This window comes from Zonotrichia albicollis, chromosome 19 (genome assembly GCF_047830755.1).
Source record: "Zonotrichia albicollis isolate bZonAlb1 chromosome 19, bZonAlb1.hap1, whole genome shotgun sequence".
In the NCBI taxonomy this organism is placed as follows: Eukaryota; Metazoa; Chordata; class Aves; order Passeriformes; family Passerellidae; genus Zonotrichia; species Zonotrichia albicollis.
The window spans coordinates 3,834,423-3,852,082 of record NC_133837.1 but is presented as its reverse complement, the minus strand read 5'-3'; the positions used below and the strand labels follow the sequence as shown (position 1 = coordinate 3,852,082).

Below are 17,660 nucleotides of genomic sequence, written 5' to 3'. Positions count from 1 at the left end.
CAGCTTTGGGGCTTAAAAACTGGGTTTATTGATGGCCTTGGCAGTGCTGGGTTAATGGCTGAACTCAATAATCTTAAAGGTATTTTCTAACCTTTAGTTGGAAATGGTTCTGTGATTCTTTGGGGGTGGATACCAAAATGCAAACGCCTCCAAGCTTGCAAATCACACTTGAGAAAGACCAGTTGAATTTGTTCCAGAGATCCAGATTAGCAAATCCTCTGGCAGATTAATTCTTGCAGAGGAAGTGTGGGGGGTTGTTTGGTTTTGGGTTTTGTTTTTTTGTTTAAAGCAAGGGAAATGAAGGGACATTTCAGCTATGGGATTGCAGAGTGCTTTGTGGCAGGGAGCTGTTCCTGCCCCAGGTTCAGTCACAAATTAAACTCTTGCTCTGATCCATCCCTGGAATGTAGACAGACCCAATAGAAACCGAGGTCTCAGAGCACCTGAAAACAGGTTCCTGAGGCTGGGACAGGATCTGAACAACCCTGGCAAAACCCCTTCAGACCAGCTCTGCTGGTACTGAGAAAATGGTGCTGTGCCAAGGATGGAGGAAGTGCTGGTTTATCCTGACTTTCCCAAGCAGTTCCCATAGCATCACTCCCACATCCTCCCCCTGCAAAAGGGATGAGGGTCCTTCCTGCACTAACAGGTCTTAATTAGCCCAACCAGCCTCATCTGTATCCTCCTCCTACACCCCCTCCATCCTGTTCTCCAGCTGCATTTATGTCCAGATCCTTGCATGGATCACTTTTTGCTCAGTTTCACCACTGCTTTCTGCTCTCCTGAATTAACTTGGGGTCTGCTTGGTTGCTTTGTGCTCGTTAATCACTGATAATGTGGCTGTAAGACCAGGTGAGAAATCCCCCTTTTGGGACTAGGTTTAATGGCCATTAGCCAGTGCTGGGATAAAATGGCTTAGCCTGGAGATGGGAAATGAGAGCTGAGGAGGCAGCTGGCACCAGAGCATGCACTGACAGCTCCCGTTGGCCTGCAGGAATTCAGCAAGCTGTGGCTTGTCCCTGCTCTTTATCCCTGCGGTGGATCTCTGCCTGGTGGGTGACTGCAGATGGTTTGTGTGTGTGCTGGCCCTTGCCCTCCTCACTGCCACCATCCCCTCTGGTCCCCAGCTGTCCCAGAGCCTGTGCTTTGTGTGCAAAGTGTGGTGCCAAGAAGGACAACATTCCCTGAGGTAATGGGGATCTGGAGATGAGTCTGTGGAAGAAATTGCATAAACTCATGGTGAAGGTGGTTTTGGGAGCAGCTGTGGCTCGTGCTGTGTGACACCCTAACCTGGCACACTGCCCTGGGAGTGGACAGAGAGAGGGACCCTGGAGTATCTGAACAGATGGAGGTCCTTGCTAGGAACCTGGCTGAGGTTACTGAGGATATCTGGAAGCTGTGGGTGCTTTTCTTCCAGCAATTGCCTGCATTTGGGAAGATGAGGGCAGGGCGTGTTCCTAGGAAAATGAGGCTTCTCAAGAAATGAAGTTACCTTGTCATTAGCTGCAAGAAAACTCCTGCAGGTGAGGATGTGGCAGAGGGAGAAATGGGATGTGATGCTGCTGTGGGTGGTCTAGCCCTGCTGCAGGGCATCTCTTTCATAGATTGATATTTTGATCCTGAGCAGTGGCTGAAGGTTCCCTCTAACAAGCTTTTAATTATGATTTAAATTGGCTTTTATTAATAAGGAATAAGGGACTCATTGGGAGTAGGATCAAAAGGAATATTTCCTTGTGTCTGGCTGCTGGATCTGTGGAGCAGCTGGAGGAGGTTGTGTGGGGTTGAAGGTGTTCAGCCAGAAATTTTGGAGCATGGTTTTTAGGAAGCCAGCTGGTTTTGGGCTCCAGCTATTCAGCTTTGGCTCTTTAGCTCTGGGCAGATGCTCTGCCATCCCAGCCAGGCCCTGCCCAGCTCTCCTGTCCAAGGAAGATGTCCTGCTCTGAGGAAAATATGGGAGATGCTTACAGGTCATAACAGGGTAGAAGAGAAGATACAGCAACTTAGTGCTGACACTGAGGCTCATACCCAGAGGGATCACAATGTTTAGGTTTGGGATTTCTGGAAAAGGAAAGGCAGGAACTCTTTATCCCAGCAGGAAATGCAGGTCCCTGTGTGCCTTAGGGTCGTATTTTCAGAGGGGTGTGGAAACAGCAAAATGTGGCCTTGAGCCTTTGTTTCATGGACAAATCCCCATTGGTTTGGCAAATATGTCCCTCCTCTTCTTACTTTTCACGTTTCTTTGTATTAAAATTTTAGACAAAAACACACTGGAACATTAGGTTAAGGATGACAATTTATTAGGTGTTTTCTATCTGTTTATTGTTGAATCTTCTGCTTTTCTAGGATATCTTGAACTCAGTGCTCAGGTTAAAGGCCTGTCTCCTTGCTTGGTTGCCCAAATGGTTTTCCTCATTTTTAGATGCTGTCATTTGAATTCATCAAGATCACTGGTGCATGTTTTCCTGGCTGTGCTAGAGGACCTGCTGCCTAGATGGCCCTGAGCTCAAGGATATTCTTGGTGACACAGAGACCAGTGGAGTTCTCAGCTCTCTGATAAAACCTGAGGACTCTGTGCACTTCACACTGGGAAACACCTAGGAGGGATGGAGGCCTCTAGCAGGGAATATTACCAGAAGGTCAAAAAAGCTTATCTTTTGAGATAAGCCTTTGCTCATCTGTTACACCACAATCTGAAGGTAATTATTAGGGCATTGCAACTCTTTCTTCACTGTGGTTTGGAGTAACCAATGTGTTTCTCCAGCCGGGAAAGCAAGAGGGTATTGAACCATGTGAAAGTTGGGTTAAACCGTCAATAACTGCCTCAGAGCCAGATCTAGGTAGAAGGACATGGCCAAGGTCCTTGTTTCCCAAACAAGTTTGAAAGCTGAGTTGAAAATATCTGCAGGCTTCCCGTCTGCAGACAGATCTGGCTTGATTGCTTTGTTCCGGGTGAGGGTGGGCGGGTCGGTGAGGAATTGACCTTCGTCTGTGTGAGAGCCCGAGGCACAGCATGTGAAGGGGTTGTGCAAGATGCGAGTATGGCTGTGGCAGGACCTCTGCATCGCTGTGTTTCACCCTCCCACGTGGGCAGAGGCAAATGCAGCCTCAGTTTCCACTGCATTTGCTGGAGCCCCAGGCCAAGCAGTTGGATGCTGATGGGTGCCTGACACTGCTAAAACCGTTTTCTATCTTTAATGTCAATTACTATTTCCTCTTTGTCCACAGACACGAACAGGCAGGTCAGAAAAAACAATTAATTAATTAATTGTGTTCCAGGCAAAACTGTCAGGGGCAAGGTGAGCTGCCAGCTCGGGTGACTAATGGGAATGTTGTGGGGAGGTGAGCACCAGCCCCAGGGAGCCTGGTGGGCCCTGGACACAGCCTGGAGGATAAGAGGGGGCCTGAGCCTCTCTTTCCAGAGGAGGATGTAAAATTGCTCATTTTAAGTGCTTTCCAATGCAGAAAAGTCTGATGAGGGGATTTTCAAGTCTCTCTGCCAGAGCTTAGTGCATGCACTACCTACTGACTTTACTCTGGCTGTCAGAAAATGTGATGTTTCATCACTCATCTCTCCCCCAGGCATCTGGCAAAGCCACCTGGAGAATTTTTTCCCCTGGTTGTCTCTGGGGGTAGGAGGGACCAAATCCCTTGGGTGTTTTTGTGGTGCCATTCACCTCCTGCCTTGGTGGTGGCACAGCCCCATGGACAGAGCCCCTCGCTCACAGGAGCTGCTCGTGCCTGGGGATGTGCCCTCACTGGGTATCCCACATCTTCCTGGGGCAACAGTGCTGGGAGGCAGCCTGGGGTGCTCTGATCAACCCAGACAAGAGTCAGGGCCCACAACCCTCTGCTGAGGTCAGTTCTGCTGCAAACCATCCCCCTTTCCCTTCTGCTGCTGCTGCAGCTCTAGAGCAGCCTGGGTTGGCAACACGGAGAGCTGAGCTTTGGGCTCCTGGCAGCAGCAGGACCAGCACATTAAGAGCTGATCTACAGGGTTGATTTTCACTTTGGGTAAGTTAACACATGCTGCCAATCCTGCACAACCTCTCATCACTTGGTAATGCTGAGGCATCACCTGTTTCCTGCAGCAAGTAAAAAAATTCATTTTTAAAGGAGTTAATGGGTTCCAAAGCCTTGGATGGGAAAGTGAGGGATGCTGCAAAGACCTGGCAGCTCCAGCTCCTGGTTCCTGTAGGAACCACAGAGCAATGTTTGTGTCTCCTGCGTGGAGCCATGGCATTGTGTTAGAGGAGCCACCTGCCTGGCACACCTGGAGCTGGTTAAAGGTCCTGCAAAGCCTTTTCCACCTTATGTGGCCTTATCAGACAGCCCTAAGGTGGGGTAGCAGGGAGGTTATGGCATTCTGGAAATGCTGGCTGTAACCTGAAGTTCTGCTGACAAGCCCTCCCTGATGAACAGATATGTGTGTGGTGTCAGCAGTGCCAGCACTGCAGTTTCCACCTCTGCCCAAGACTCTGCTAGCACTCAAAGTGTGGCTTTGCTTTGGGCAAATTCACTGGCAGTGCAGACCTGCAGCCAGGTGTGGGATGAATGGGTCTAGAGGTTTGAAAATACAATCTTAAATCAGCTCATGCTGTGTGGTGACTTGGCTTAGCCATGGTTTCTGGCGAGCTCCCTGTGTGGGGAGAGTCTCATCCTCTTCCACTGTGCTGGTGTTAAACCCTGGTTTGGGGATGTGTCAGCCCTTCCCTGCTCTGTGGCTTTGAGGGTCTTGTGGCAGTGAGGATGGAGACTGGCAGCCTTCAGAGTACCCACAGGAGACAACAGCCACTTGCAATCAAGAGTAGGATTAACTCAACTCAAGACTTCCCATTCTTCACTTGTGTCCTTGCTCTTCCTCTTCATTGTGTTGGGCCTGAATTGCCAATGTCATCCAACCTCTGGCAGCACCAAAGCTGAGAGAGTCAGACCCTTCCTCCATGTGGTCCAGTGTCGAGTAGGGGTTTAGCAAATGACAACCGCCAAGAAAAAAAAATCCTCTTCCCGTTTTAGCTACTCACATTTAGTGGTTGTATTCGTGTTCTACTTACTTGTGGTTATCAGTGGAAATGGTTAGGATAAATTTGAGATTATTTTATAGACTAAAACATCAGAAACAAGCTTCAGTTGTACCTTTATCCCTGAAAGCAGCCTAGGAAGACTCCAGATTCTCCTTTTGGCAAATGTTTGTTAGAAGTGAAGCCAGAAGCAAGTGCCCAATCTGCACATTTCATCCCCCATAATGCAGTGTCTGTGTGTTGCAGGCAAAGCAGCAGGCTGCAGACTGCCCTTCAAACTTTTCCAAACCATTTCAGAATCTTTATTGGGAAAAACAAATTCACAGCATCTCAACTGTTATTCAAACACATTTAATAAACAAAGAGAAACAGTAGCAAAGGGCACTGACACGTGACAAACTGTACAAAACCTCCGGGTAGGAGCCCAGGCCCGGCTACCCCGGCCCTGCCCCGCAGCCAACCAGGCCCCCTTCGCCTCAGCCCACTCAGTCACCCCTGAGAAAATCAGTTTTTAAAAATGTGCAGAAACAAAGACACTTCAAGAGAATATTTCCAGTCTTGCCATAATGGAACAATTTAGGCCACTGGGAAAGTTTTAAAATAAAATCTAAAATGTCATATACTCCATTCCCAGGATTAATGCTTTAAAGTGAACCTTCCCAAGAGGCATAAGCACTCTTGGACAGCCAGTAGATCCACCCCTGCTCTCCTACTCTACTCACCACAACATGCTACACTTTTTTAGAGTGAATGGGACAAATTTCATCCTAATTCAGCACTAAATTTGATATAGTTGTGACTGAGTGAAAGGTGATGGAAGGAAAAGCCCTGTTTGAGCACAGAAGGGATGCAACTGGTGCATAATGCTGAGACCTGCCCTGTCTCAGGGTAAAGGTGACTTAGCAGAGTCAGGGAAGGAGAAATCCTTCACTTGGAATGTACCTGCTCTGGATGGACTTCATGCCTGGTCCTAAACATCACCCAAAAACTTGAGCATCCAGTACCAATGACTGATTTTGTACCATAAATTTGTTCTGCTGAAATTCAACAGACCCTGCGATGGAACTCAAAGAGTGCATGGTCCCCTGGCACCTTCTCACTGCCAAAAGCAGCATGAAAGGGAAAACCAAGATGCAACTTGGATCTTTCTTGTGCTCATCAGTTAAGCAGCTGTGCCATTCACCTGCTAATGGTCACTTTTAGGCTCTCTGTGGCTCAGAGGGGACAGCCATGGCATCACTGCATCAGGCAACCCTCCCTGGGCTTCAGCACCTGTGACACAAAGCAGCCAGGGAAGTGTTTGTTATTCTTGTCTGCTGGAGCTGTACACGACACAAAGTCTCCCTCTGCAGCCAGGGTTGCTTTGAGCTCCATGGTTTTACAAGGTGCTCAGCTGGCATCAATGTGGCAAACACAGCCTGACCAGTTCCTGTTGCCTTTAGTTTGGTATTTCTTGACCAGTTCCCAAAAACTCCCTCCTCTGAGGAAGGGCAATAAGACAAATGAGTGTCAAAGGGCTTTTCAGGCTGCTAACTTGCATACATGTGCTTGATTTCTTAGCTATGAGCACAGACAGTGGCTGAGGCTACAGCAAAGGGACAGAGGAGGGAGATCTGTACACATCACAGTGTTGTTCAGGCCCAGCCCAGGTGTGTAGTCTGATCACACCAGCTCACCATGTTAGAAACAGGGCAGATGGAGGGAAGCAGAGCTGGGTTTTTCAGTGTGATGGAAAGCCAGCTGTGATTCAACAGCCTGTCACTGACACAATGTGAATTCAAAGACATTTGGCACAGCCTGTTGTTACCAGGACTAATCTAGCACAGACAATTCAGCAGTCTGTCTTGAGAATGAGGCAAGGGCTCCACTGGAGGAGGTACACTGGCAAAGCAGGATGGAGGACAGGCAAGAGGACATGCAGAAGGACTGCAGAGAGGCAGAGCACAGCGGTGCCACTCAGTGTCTCTGCTGCACATCTTGGTCACTGAAATGGCTGTTGGACTGTTGGTAGGACCCTCTCAGCAACAAGTGGTTAACACGGAAAACCTGCCTAATTCTGAGCCAAAACTTTCAGGAGAACGTGGGTAGCTGAAGCCCTCCAAAAAGGAGCCCAACCTCTCAGTCCAGGTGAGGAATTTTCTGGTAGCTTATTGAGAAACATCTGCTCTGAGCTTGTCAATGTCTGAATTCCAGCACCTCCTAAGCTTTGCTGTAATGTCAGTTTGGGACTGAAAATGACCCAAGTGCCAGAACACTCAGGCTACAAAGAACAAAGCCAGGATGAAAGGGGAAAAACATGCAGCAAATTCCTATGAAATTCCATTTACCAGACTAGGAGGGACATGCCCTTGGTTAGGGGTGGCACAGAGTAACAGAGGGGAACCAGTGACTGCAGTTTGGCTAAGATAAGAATTCAAGAGAGGCACAAACGAACATTTTGCACATCCATCCAAGGCATTCCAAAAAAAAAAGAAAAAAAGGGAAAGAAAAGTCACAAAAGTTGACACATCACTTTGGACAAGAAACATTACAATAGTTTGGCAACTTTTCACCAAACCCCCCCACCCCAGCTCTGTGATGTCCCTCTGTAATTTGAGGTGATCCCTTAAAGGTGGGGACATGAGGGGGCTGCAGGTCACTGTGTGTAAATCAGGGATCTCGTGGGGTCAGACAAACCTGCCTGCTTGGTACAGTACAAAAGAAATTCTGCCTGAAGCCCTCCCTGGTGAGAGGGAAGGAGACAGAGCCCACACTGCTGGAGACAAACAAGGCAAAGCTGAACTTGGCAGCAGCAAGTCCCTAAACCTTATGACTTTGCACCAGGCTAAGATATGGCCATGGCAGGGTACTGGGGAGGGAAGATGTCACCACTCTTCCTCTGTGGAGAAGTGTAAAGGATGGGATTATCACTCTATCACTATTTTGGGTGAACACAGGTCTCTTTGTTTATGCATACAAAGTGATGGGCTTTGGAAAATACCAGGAGCCCATGTGGAATAGTGTTACCAGTGAGACCTGTGTCAGATGGATACACAACTCCCCTCCCCTAAGATCTAAACTCAGCTCTTAGGAATTGAACAAGGAACAGATACAAAGCAAGGATAGAAAAGTTTGTGTGGGATTTTTAGGAGTGCTTGTTTTGTTCCTCCTTTTTAAGCCCTGTTCTTCAGATCTGGGGGAGAAGGGGGAGCACTGCAAGGTCCCTGCACTTTTTCTGGAGCAGACCTGGGTGCAAGCAATGGCACAGCTCAAATATGGACCTTCCCACCCACAGCAGCCTGTGGAAGGTGGGATTGATTACAAGGGCCTGAGGACCTGAGCAACCTTCACAAAGGCTCCGGCTGGGAATCCGGCCCAGCCATTGTTGGAAAAATTCAATACAGCGCTGGCCAAGGAAATCAAACAAATACTTGTGGAAAGGACTGTCCAACTGGAAGAGTCTTTTCCTTTCTCGGTTTCCAGGGTAAGAGAAAAGCCTTTGGTTATGACCAGAATTATTTGCCATTGGCAGGACAGGCTTGGCTTTGCTTTGCATTAGCTTGGTTATTGTACAAGGGCTGGGTTGCTCTGTGGAGAGATGCTCTGCCCAGCTGGACTGCCCTGTGACATCTGGGAGTTTAATGGAATTACATCCGGGATCCTCGCTCCTGAAGAATCTGAAACAGAAGAGACCTTCTGTGAAAACCTCAGACAAGTTTAAATGCACGAGTTCCTGTTCAGAGTCCTTGGGTTTTGCAGAGAAAGGAAGCACGGTCTAATGTGAGAGCAGCTTGCAGGCTTTTATGCCACCAAAACAAATGATAGGCTGGTTAAGGGTAAGTGAGCCCCTTCTCTAGAAATCCTGCTCAGCTGCTTGCCAGGAGGTAAAGATGTTGCCTTCTGTTTTAATTCTGGGGAGGAAAAAAAAAAAAAAAAGTGGATTCATGGAATGGTTTGGAAGGGACCTAGGGACCTTAAAGCTTATCTTGCTCACTGCCATGGGCAAGGACACCTTCCACTAGACCAGGCTGCTCAGAGCCCCATCCAACCTGGCCTTGAACACTTCCAGGGATGGGGAGGGTTGAAAGAGAAGAAAAATCTTGTTTCTCCCTGCAACATCCTTCAACCACAAAACCTCACCTCAAAGGTCCTTGCTACTCTGTTCTCCCTCTTCAAGTTATTCTTTCCTTCATTACTTTGATCTTAATTTGTAGTTCACAAAGAGCCTTAGCTCTTGTCCTACAGTAAATCATGAAATCTTCCAAGAGGGGATGGAGAAGGCAATGGGAACGCTGATCCACGAAACTACTGCTGCAGCTTGGTGCAGGAAAGGTTTTTCTTTCTAGGGGAATTCAAATTGATACATCTGAGCAGGTGCCTTACCTTGGCCTTCTCACTTGGCTCCTTGACAATGCCATTGGTAGAATTGTTGAGCTCCCTGGACACAACACAGAGGAATTCTGCCTGGTCTTCATTTCCATAGTTATAGGAAGATCCAATGCTGATCAGCTGTGCAACAGGAGACAGGCAAGGTAACAATCAGTGAGCCTTGATTTTATTCCTGCAGTTGCTGTGAGAGAGGACTGGCCCAGATCTGTTCTGGATGAAGTGTCCCCTGCAGCCTCCCGTGTGTGTGTGTAAGGCAGGGACACATCCGAGCTCCACAGCCCTCTAGTGGCACCTGGAGCCCCGGGAAGGAATTCCAGCTTGAAACTAATGCTGAACACAGCAGAACACTGCCCAGCTTCTGGGGGTGGGAAAGGGAAAACAGATTGTGCAATACATAATATCCAGTTCACTCAGACGTGGGCAGGCATTGCAAATCACCTGGTCCTTGCTGAACTCAGCTCTCAACTGCCTTGTGACTGATGTGGAAATGGGAATTCTTTACCCCAGGCAGATGTTGGATTAACTGGGGACATGTGGCAAACAGACACTGTCCTTTCTGTGGATGCTGCCCAAATGGAGTCTGCTATCTGTGTAAACAGGATTATATTCTATTATTGTTGTGTTGAGGGGGTCTGGACTCAATCCAAGAAATCCCATCTGTCTCATTCGTCATTATTACATTAAAAGGACATCCTGGAGTACAGAGCTAATTTGTCATTTACAACTCTGTTCTGCTTTCCAGAAAATAAATCCAAGTTATCTGAAGAAAGCATTGTGACTCTTACCAACTGTGTGTGTCCAGGAAACTTTAATGTGCAGCATGTACCTTAACTTCCATGTCCAAATAGATTTTGGAAGAGCCAGCTCCATATTTATAGATTATAGATTTGAAAAGGAAGATTAGGAGAGATCTAAGGGTGCAGGTTCCCATGAAAAGCACTGCCTGTAGCCTCAAGGTTTTGGGGGTGTAGATATGGATGTGTGAAAGGCAGATTCTGTAAACTGTTGGACAGCAAAACCTGGGTGTTGGAGAACTGCATTTTCATGGAGCAATGAGTGGTTCTTGGTCACAAGATTTCACTATTTCCTTCCAGAGGCAGGTTTTTGGCTGCCTCTCCACTCTGAGATAGTTTTCAGGCATTAAAGAACAGATCCAAAGGAACAACTGATGGGAAGTGCTGTTCCTAATCCTCTGCCTCACTTCATGTCAGCACACTTCCCACAGCATCCACCTGTTCTGAAGCTGGACTAAATGGGAAGACACTGCTGTAAATCCACAGACCTTATTCTGTAGTTCCTTAATATAACATAACACACAGGCCAGCTGGCTCCAGTTCTCCATCCCCAGAAATAAGAGAACTGTGTTTGACTCCAGAAACCAAATGTGGACCCAATGCCCTGTGCAACTGCAGTGACAGCCCAGAACCAGCTGCCCTGCAAAGACATCAGCAGAGAGTTCTCCTGTCACTCAGAGCCTCTTCAGCAAATGCAGCAGTTGTGGCTTTGAGGTTCCAAGAAAGTTGTGCTCTGTTTTTTCATGGCTCTGGTAATTTTCCTGGATAGAACTGTTATACTGTGGCCTGGTGTATGTGATGAAATGCAGGAGAAGGGAAGAACTGCCCTGGGATTTGACAAGGAGAAAAGAAGCCCTGAGAGAAAATGAAACCTCTCTGGGAGCTTGAGTGACTCCTGCCCTCCCCTGTCAGTAACTGGACACAAGTGGATTGCTGCTCAGGTCAGGCTGCTTATTCAGAAGAGCAGAGCAGTGTGAAAAGCAACTCAACAGGCAACTCTACTTATTCCACATCCAGTTTTAAAAGGAATTCTGCCATTCTTTGGTAATGGTACCTGTTCAAATTTCCATCCGTCGGACATGGTGGACACCATCTGTGTGAGCTCTTCCTCTTGGCACTGCAGCACTCTGTACACGTGTTTCACAGGTCCCTGCAGCACAGACAACAATGCCTGGGTTCAGTAATTGCTTTACTAGTGTCATGCTAGAAAATTAGCATGATATAATTACTAGGATCATGCTAAAAAATTAATAAGCTGCTCCTGCTCTCATCTTAGGAAGTCAGAGCCCCCCAGGCTTTCTAAGGGCTTTTTTATCCACACTGATTCCAAACCAGAAACTTATGCCTGGCACTCTTCTCTTAAAAGCTTTCTAGGTGTCTCAGCTACAGTGAAACCAAAACTTCCTTGTTGGGAATTTAGCTGCTAGAGAATAGAAAAGTACAAAACCGTGGCTAATTCCAAGTCCGGCACCTGCAAGATAGCAGTGTCCTTGGGCCTAGCTGTGGTAGGATAACAAACAGTGAAAGAGACACGAGAAAAGAGAGATGTAACCCCTAAGGAATGAGGAAGAGTTGATAGTATAGTTTAACCAATAGATTGCTTGGCTTACAGAATATTCATAAGCTTATTACTCGCTGTATAAGTGTCTGATGCTCTCTTCAATAAACGAGAATTTGCTTATCACTCATATTGACTGTCTGAGTCTCCCCTCACCGACAAATGGCTTGACCCCGACAAAGGCCCTCATTTTTTCTGTGACACTTCCTTAGCTTTCAAAGCCATTTGCTGCTTTTTGAAAACATTTCTGAAATTGAATCTACTGGATGTGCTGATATCAGCTGAGCATCAATGGGAAACATGTCACAGAGAGACAAAGGGAAGAAATGGTTTAGAGAAGGAAGAGTTTGAGCTGTTCTTTGCCAAAGCAGTATGTTTTGCTTTATAACCACCCATGCCTGCTCCTGGCCCCTCTCCTGTAAGTGTCCCTTGCCTTTCCCTGCAGGGCTGAGATGACTCAGTGGTCTGTGCTTTATAAAGCCACACTGAGGACTCTTTGCTCGCCATGCCCTGCATCCACCCAACAGCATTTATTCCCCTGTTGCTGCTGAACCAAAGAAGTGCTGCTGCAAGGGCTGCAGCCATGCCTGTCCTCCTGAGGCCCAGAACTGCCTCCATGAGCCAGGGGTGCCTTACTTGAGAGGTTCTGTTCTCGTTGTCCCGTATCCGCTCCTTCACCAGCCGCACCAGGGACGCGATGTTGTAGAACTCAGCCTCTTCCAGCACCCCTGAGGAGGAGCCAAAGCACAGATTTGGTTACTTTGCACAGGATAGAATGAAGATGATTCTGTCACAAGGATTCAGCCCTGCTGCTGACTCCAAATCTAGCCCAGATGTCAGAATCCCAAATGTGCCACCCACCTCCTGCTCTGAGGCTAGGAGAAAATGCCTGACTAGCTGTCACCTCCTCTTGTGACTTAAGAGGATCTTTAAGAAAGATTATTCCCCTTTCCCTGGGATTATCAGAAATCTCATGGTACAATGTCCATTTCTTCACCCAGCTGCCTGTTTGGGGAGAACCATGGTCTGTGAGGGGCAGATGGGCTGCACCAGCCCTTGGGCTCAGCACAGTGCCAGGGTGTGCTGTGAGCTGCAGCCTCTGTGCTCGGGAAGACACAGATTCTGATGACTTCATCCCTGCTAATGAGCAATTAACAGTACTAACAGCACTCCTGGGAAACTCACTCACACTCTCACACAGGTGATGGTGAGGGCTCTGGATGTGCTGTCAAACAGGAATTCCAGCCTCCCCTGGGCTTTTCTCTCACCTTCCTCTGCGAGCTCCTTGTTGATGATGAGCTTGCCGTGCCGGAGGTAGTTCAGTATGGGCCCGAAGTACGTGGGGTCTCTGTCGATGAGATAGGCCCCAGTCTCATCCTGACAGCAAAACAGGCACGGCTCAGTGGGGCCAGCAAACAACAATTTCAATCTAACACAATAAATGCAGCAGTTTCTCTTTGAGAACATGGATTCAGTTGCCTGTGTACAGATGTGCTACATTTTTAAACCATTTTTCTCTTTCAGGGTCTGATCTATGAACACTGCAGCCCCAGCAACGCTGGCAGGTGCCTTACATGAAGCACTTGTACACAGTTTATGGGGCTGGAGAGGAAAGCTGGGATTAGGAGGGTTTTTTCACAACACCTGGCACTTCTGCTCTGGCTAAGCCTGTTCTCCAGACCAGTTTAACTAGGAGGCTGTGGAGGAAGATGGGATCTCCACTTCTAAAACAGCCAAACTTTCTCCACAGCCAAAAGAGGTTTTTTTTTTCCCTTTCCACTACTGCAAACACATATTGCAACGCTCCTGCCATGTGTCCAGCAATACAACAACTATTGGCATTAAATAACCAACAACTGACAGCCAAAAGCACCTCTTGAGCAGCTTTGAAGCATTGCCAAGCCCTCTGCAGAACTCTCACATCCCTCTCTCAGGGACTTTAAAGCTTTGTTTCTCCTGCCAATCTAGTCTAAAGCAATATGAAACTGTGCAAACCCACTGTGAAATCTCTTCTCTGCTCACCGATGCTGCTGACTGATATTTCAATCATAACCAGGATTTATCCTGAGATTAAACTCTGAATGGAGCAGCAACAGACTCGACTGATTCTGGCTGCCCCACTCACAACACATTTACAACACCCTGTGCACCTGATCCCGTGGAAAATCTGCAATTGCAAGAATAATTGTTTGTAAAATCCTTACAACAAACTGCAGTGACTTCAAAACTGTCCAGCCATGCAAGCAATGTGCACCATCATCTTTTATGAGAGTGAAGGGAAATACATTAAAAGCCAAACCAACAGCAAACATGCTCAGGGTGAGAAACTGTAACATTCCTGTTTCTAGGAGTTTCCTTCCCTCCCTCCCCGCTGTAAGCACCGGGGGAGTGCGGGCGGCTCCTTGAGCGCAGCCCAGGGCGGTGCAGGGATCGGAGCTGCGGCATCCTCTGGGTGTCCCGGGCACGAAGGCAGAGCCACGGCCCGTTCCTGCCCGTGGGGCACGAGGGACAAGCCGGTGATGTGTCACAGTGACGAGCCCCAAACCGCGGCACACCGGCCCAGGCACAGCGCGGGGCCGTACGGGAGGCTCGGGGACGGCTCTGGGCACCCCGGTGGCACCGGCGGCGACTCGGGAGGGGCTGTCCCGGGGTGGGGCCCGGCCCCGCCGCGGCCTCACCTTGTCGGAGCCGAGCTCGGGCCCGTCCTGGCAGCACAGACGGCACAGGAAGGACTTGGGCTCCCGGCACAGCGTCTGCCGGGTGCTCACGAAGTACGTGCCGCCCACGTTCAGCCGCACCCACTTGGAGGCGGCGGCGGGCGGGGACAGCGCCCCGGCGGCCCCCGCCGCCGCTCCGGCCGCGCGGGGACTGGGCGGCCCCGGCGCCCCCCCGGGGCCCGGGCTGGGCGTGCGGCCCCTCGGCGGCCCCTCGGCCATGGCGGAGCCTCAGCGCCCGCCCGCCGCCATCGCCGCCCGCGCCGCTTCCGGCCCGCGCCGCTTCCGGGGATGATGACTTCCGGTACGTTCGCGTTCTGATTGGGCGGCGGGAGCCGAGAGGGCGGTACTTCCCGCGGCGGGGACGGCGGTGTCGGTCAGTGAAGGTGAGAGCAGGGCCGGGGCGCGGGAGCGGGAAAGGGGAGCCGGGCGGGGGATCTGGAGTCCCGAGGGTGGGGGACAGGACGGGCTGGGGACGTGCTCGGTGTTGGGAGGCCGGTGGGGGCGGACGGGGGCCAGCGTGAGGTCGCGGCGAGGCTCAGGAGCGACCCCTGTGTCCGGATCCCCGTGCCCCGATCCCCAGTGCCCACACTCTTTCCCTGCCCCGATCCCCAGTGCCCACACTCTTTCCGTGCCCCGATCCCCAGTGCCCGCTTTCCCTCCGTGCCCCGATCCCCAGTGTCCCCGTTCCTTGTCCCCGGCCCCGTGTCCCGCCCCATCCCGCCCCTCATGCCGCGCTCCCGACCCGATCCGCGCTCCCCAGCCGCGCCCCGCGGTCCCCGCCCGCCGTGACCCACCGGTGTGTCCGGGCCAGGCGGAGCCATGGCGGGACGCAGGGCTGCCCTGAAGGCCGTGGACTGGGCGGCGTTCGCCGAGCGGGTGCCGCCGAGCCAGCGAGCCATGTTCAACGCGCTGAAGACCCGCAACGATGCGCTGACGGCCCGGTGAGTGCCCGCTCACAGCCCGCTGCGAGTGCCGCTGTCTGTCTGGCTGTCTGTCTGTCCCTCTGCGGTCCCGCAGGAGTGGCCTCGCAGGTATTAAAGCGGGTCACCTTGAGGCAGCTGGTGGCTTTTTTTGGCAAATCACCTTTAGTTAATCTTCCCCAGAGTAAACCCGTAGCTGCAGCTCTGTGAGCGCACCTTGCTTTGGCACGAGCTTTGTCACTGTTAAATGCTCTACAAATTCATCTTGATTCTCAAATCCTATAGCATCCTCTGCCTGATGCAAGTGCTGGCTGGGGCAGGGAGTCCTGCTGGTTTCCTCTGGCTCAGTGTTGTGGAGCAGCCTCGTCCTTTCTTAAGGGCTGCACCCAGAGGGGCTGAGTGAAGCTCAGCTGCAGGCTGAGCTCTGCCTGGCTGTTCCAGGGGCACAGGGATTTGCAGAAATGTCTTGTTTCAAACTGGAGAGCAGCTAAACTGAGCACAGCAGGCTGTGCTGGTGCTCAGGCTGCTGCTCATGTCTGCTGTGCTCCATCCTTTCAGGTTGGCTGCGCTGCCAGAGAAGCCCCCAGCCATCGACTGGGCTTTCTACAAAGCTCATGTTGCCAAGGCTGGAATGGTGGATGAGTTCCAGAAGAAGGTCAGTCTCCTTGCCAGCTGGGTATTGCTCCTTGGAGTTTAATTGAGGCACTAAGAGGAAAACACTGGGATCAGCAGAGGAGCTCGGTTGTGTCACTGTGGAAATTTGCCTCCCAGGACTGGAGGCACCCACTGAGCTCAGATGGGGCTGAGAGCTTTGTGTGGGGCAGTAACTCTGTCATGGGGTCAGTCTGTGGTGTGGGACCTTCCAGCTTCCTTCCAGTGCTGTGGGGAACGGGTGGTGTGTGTGTCCTGGGGGTGGTGGGCAGGACAGAGGAGATGCCTGGAAGCTCCTGGGTGAGCAAGTGCTGCTTGGGAGGGACAGGGGACAGCTGCACTGATCACTTTTGGCTCATTAATGTACATGGTTGTAAACAAATCCTAGGAAGACAGGAGGGAATGCTCCCCTGCTGCTAGGGAACGTGACCTCGATGTGAAGGATTGTTTCAGTCAAACAAACCTTAAAAATATTAAAAATATGTCTTTCAACTTACAGTTCAGTGCACTGAAGGTTCCAGAGCCAGTGGATACACAAACTGCCAAGATTGATGCCCAGGAGAAGGAAGCTGTAAGTGAACCACTCCCTGCTGGGGCTGTCCCTGCCTTCTGTGGGGGTGGGAAGGGGTGAGAGGGAGGGGATGTTCTGGATGTGCCCCTGCACACACGTGCCTGGCTTTCCGGGCAAGGGATCCCTGCCCAGGGCAGGCTTTGGCTGGTTGGGGTCTGCTGGAGATTGCATCATTTTCCCAGTGTAACAGTGATGGATTTTACTGCCAGCTGAAAGCCTGGGGGTGTGTGCAGGGTCACTCTGGGGCAGTGTGTTTGCCATAACCACTGTGCCCACATTCTCTGCTCTCCCCAGGCCAAGAGCACTGCTGAGTACATCGAGGCTTCCAAGGCGCGCATCGCGCAGTACGAGCAGGAGGTGAGGCTGCCCCTGCTTGGGGAGCGTGGTCTGGGGCACACCCTGCTCTCCTGGCTCTGCCTTGCTCCTTCCTGCTGACCTGACTTGTGATTATTGTCTGTCCCTGCTTCCACAGCTCCAGAAGCTCCAGAACATGATTCCCTTTGAACAGATGACCTTTGAAGACTTGAGTGATGCCTTCCCTGAAACCAAACTGGACAAGCAGAAATATCCATACTGGCCCCACAAGCCAATTGCTGATCTGTAAACTGGGAGCAGTTCAGGAAACAGTTTAATGACTGTCAGACTCCATGATCTTATAAATAAAGAGCTTTCTCTGTCTGTGGCTTAGGTCTTCGACATAAATTCTGAGTAATACAGACGTGGAACAATACAGTAACTTGCAAACATTCCACTTTTTCTGGATTTTGTGTTTTCTACCCACGAGCTTGTTTTGGTAGCAGGACCAAGCTCCCTGTCCTGCTGATCAAACTGAACCCTGTGAAATGCAAACGAACCTCCAATCCCTTTCTGTTGCCACGAGGGGCAGGGGATGGAGTTCTGCCCTTGCAGGCAGACACTTGCTCAGAAGTTGACCGTGTGTAGCCCTTTGAGATGCTGGAGTGTGTTTGGCTGTGATTTGTGTGTGTCTGGAGTGTCTCAGGGCTTCTACAGCCACAGGTCTGGGCCTGTTTTCTGGGCTGATTGTGATTGTTTAAGAAAAGCC

At 50.4% G+C, this 17,660-nt stretch overlaps 2 protein-coding genes across 2 annotated transcripts; one reads left to right on the top strand and one right to left on the bottom strand.

Annotated features, from left to right (window-relative positions):
- Positions 1–8,630: 8,630 nt before the first annotated feature.
- On the bottom strand, positions 8,631–14,674 carry KCTD2 (potassium channel tetramerization domain containing 2). Its single transcript, XM_074555028.1, has 6 exons — positions 14,417–14,674; positions 13,007–13,115; positions 12,375–12,466; positions 11,235–11,330; positions 9,381–9,506; positions 8,631–8,674 (listed from the first exon to the last, which is right to left on the bottom strand). Exons 1-6 carry the CDS (start codon positions 14,672–14,674, stop codon positions 8,645–8,647), a joined length of 711 nt encoding a protein of 236 aa, XP_074411129.1. The 3' UTR covers positions 8,631–8,644.
- Positions 14,675–14,703: 29 nt separating this feature from the next.
- ATP5PD (ATP synthase peripheral stalk subunit d) lies at positions 14,704–17,284 on the top strand. The gene is made up of 6 exons (XM_074555031.1): positions 14,704–14,838; positions 15,267–15,396; positions 15,934–16,030; positions 16,526–16,597; positions 16,892–16,954; positions 17,070–17,284. The coding sequence occupies exons 2-6, from the start codon at positions 15,275–15,277 to the stop codon at positions 17,199–17,201; spliced, it is 486 nt and encodes a 161-aa protein (XP_074411132.1). The 5' UTR covers positions 14,704–14,838; positions 15,267–15,274; the 3' UTR covers positions 17,202–17,284.
- Positions 17,285–17,660: the final 376 nt, after the last annotated feature.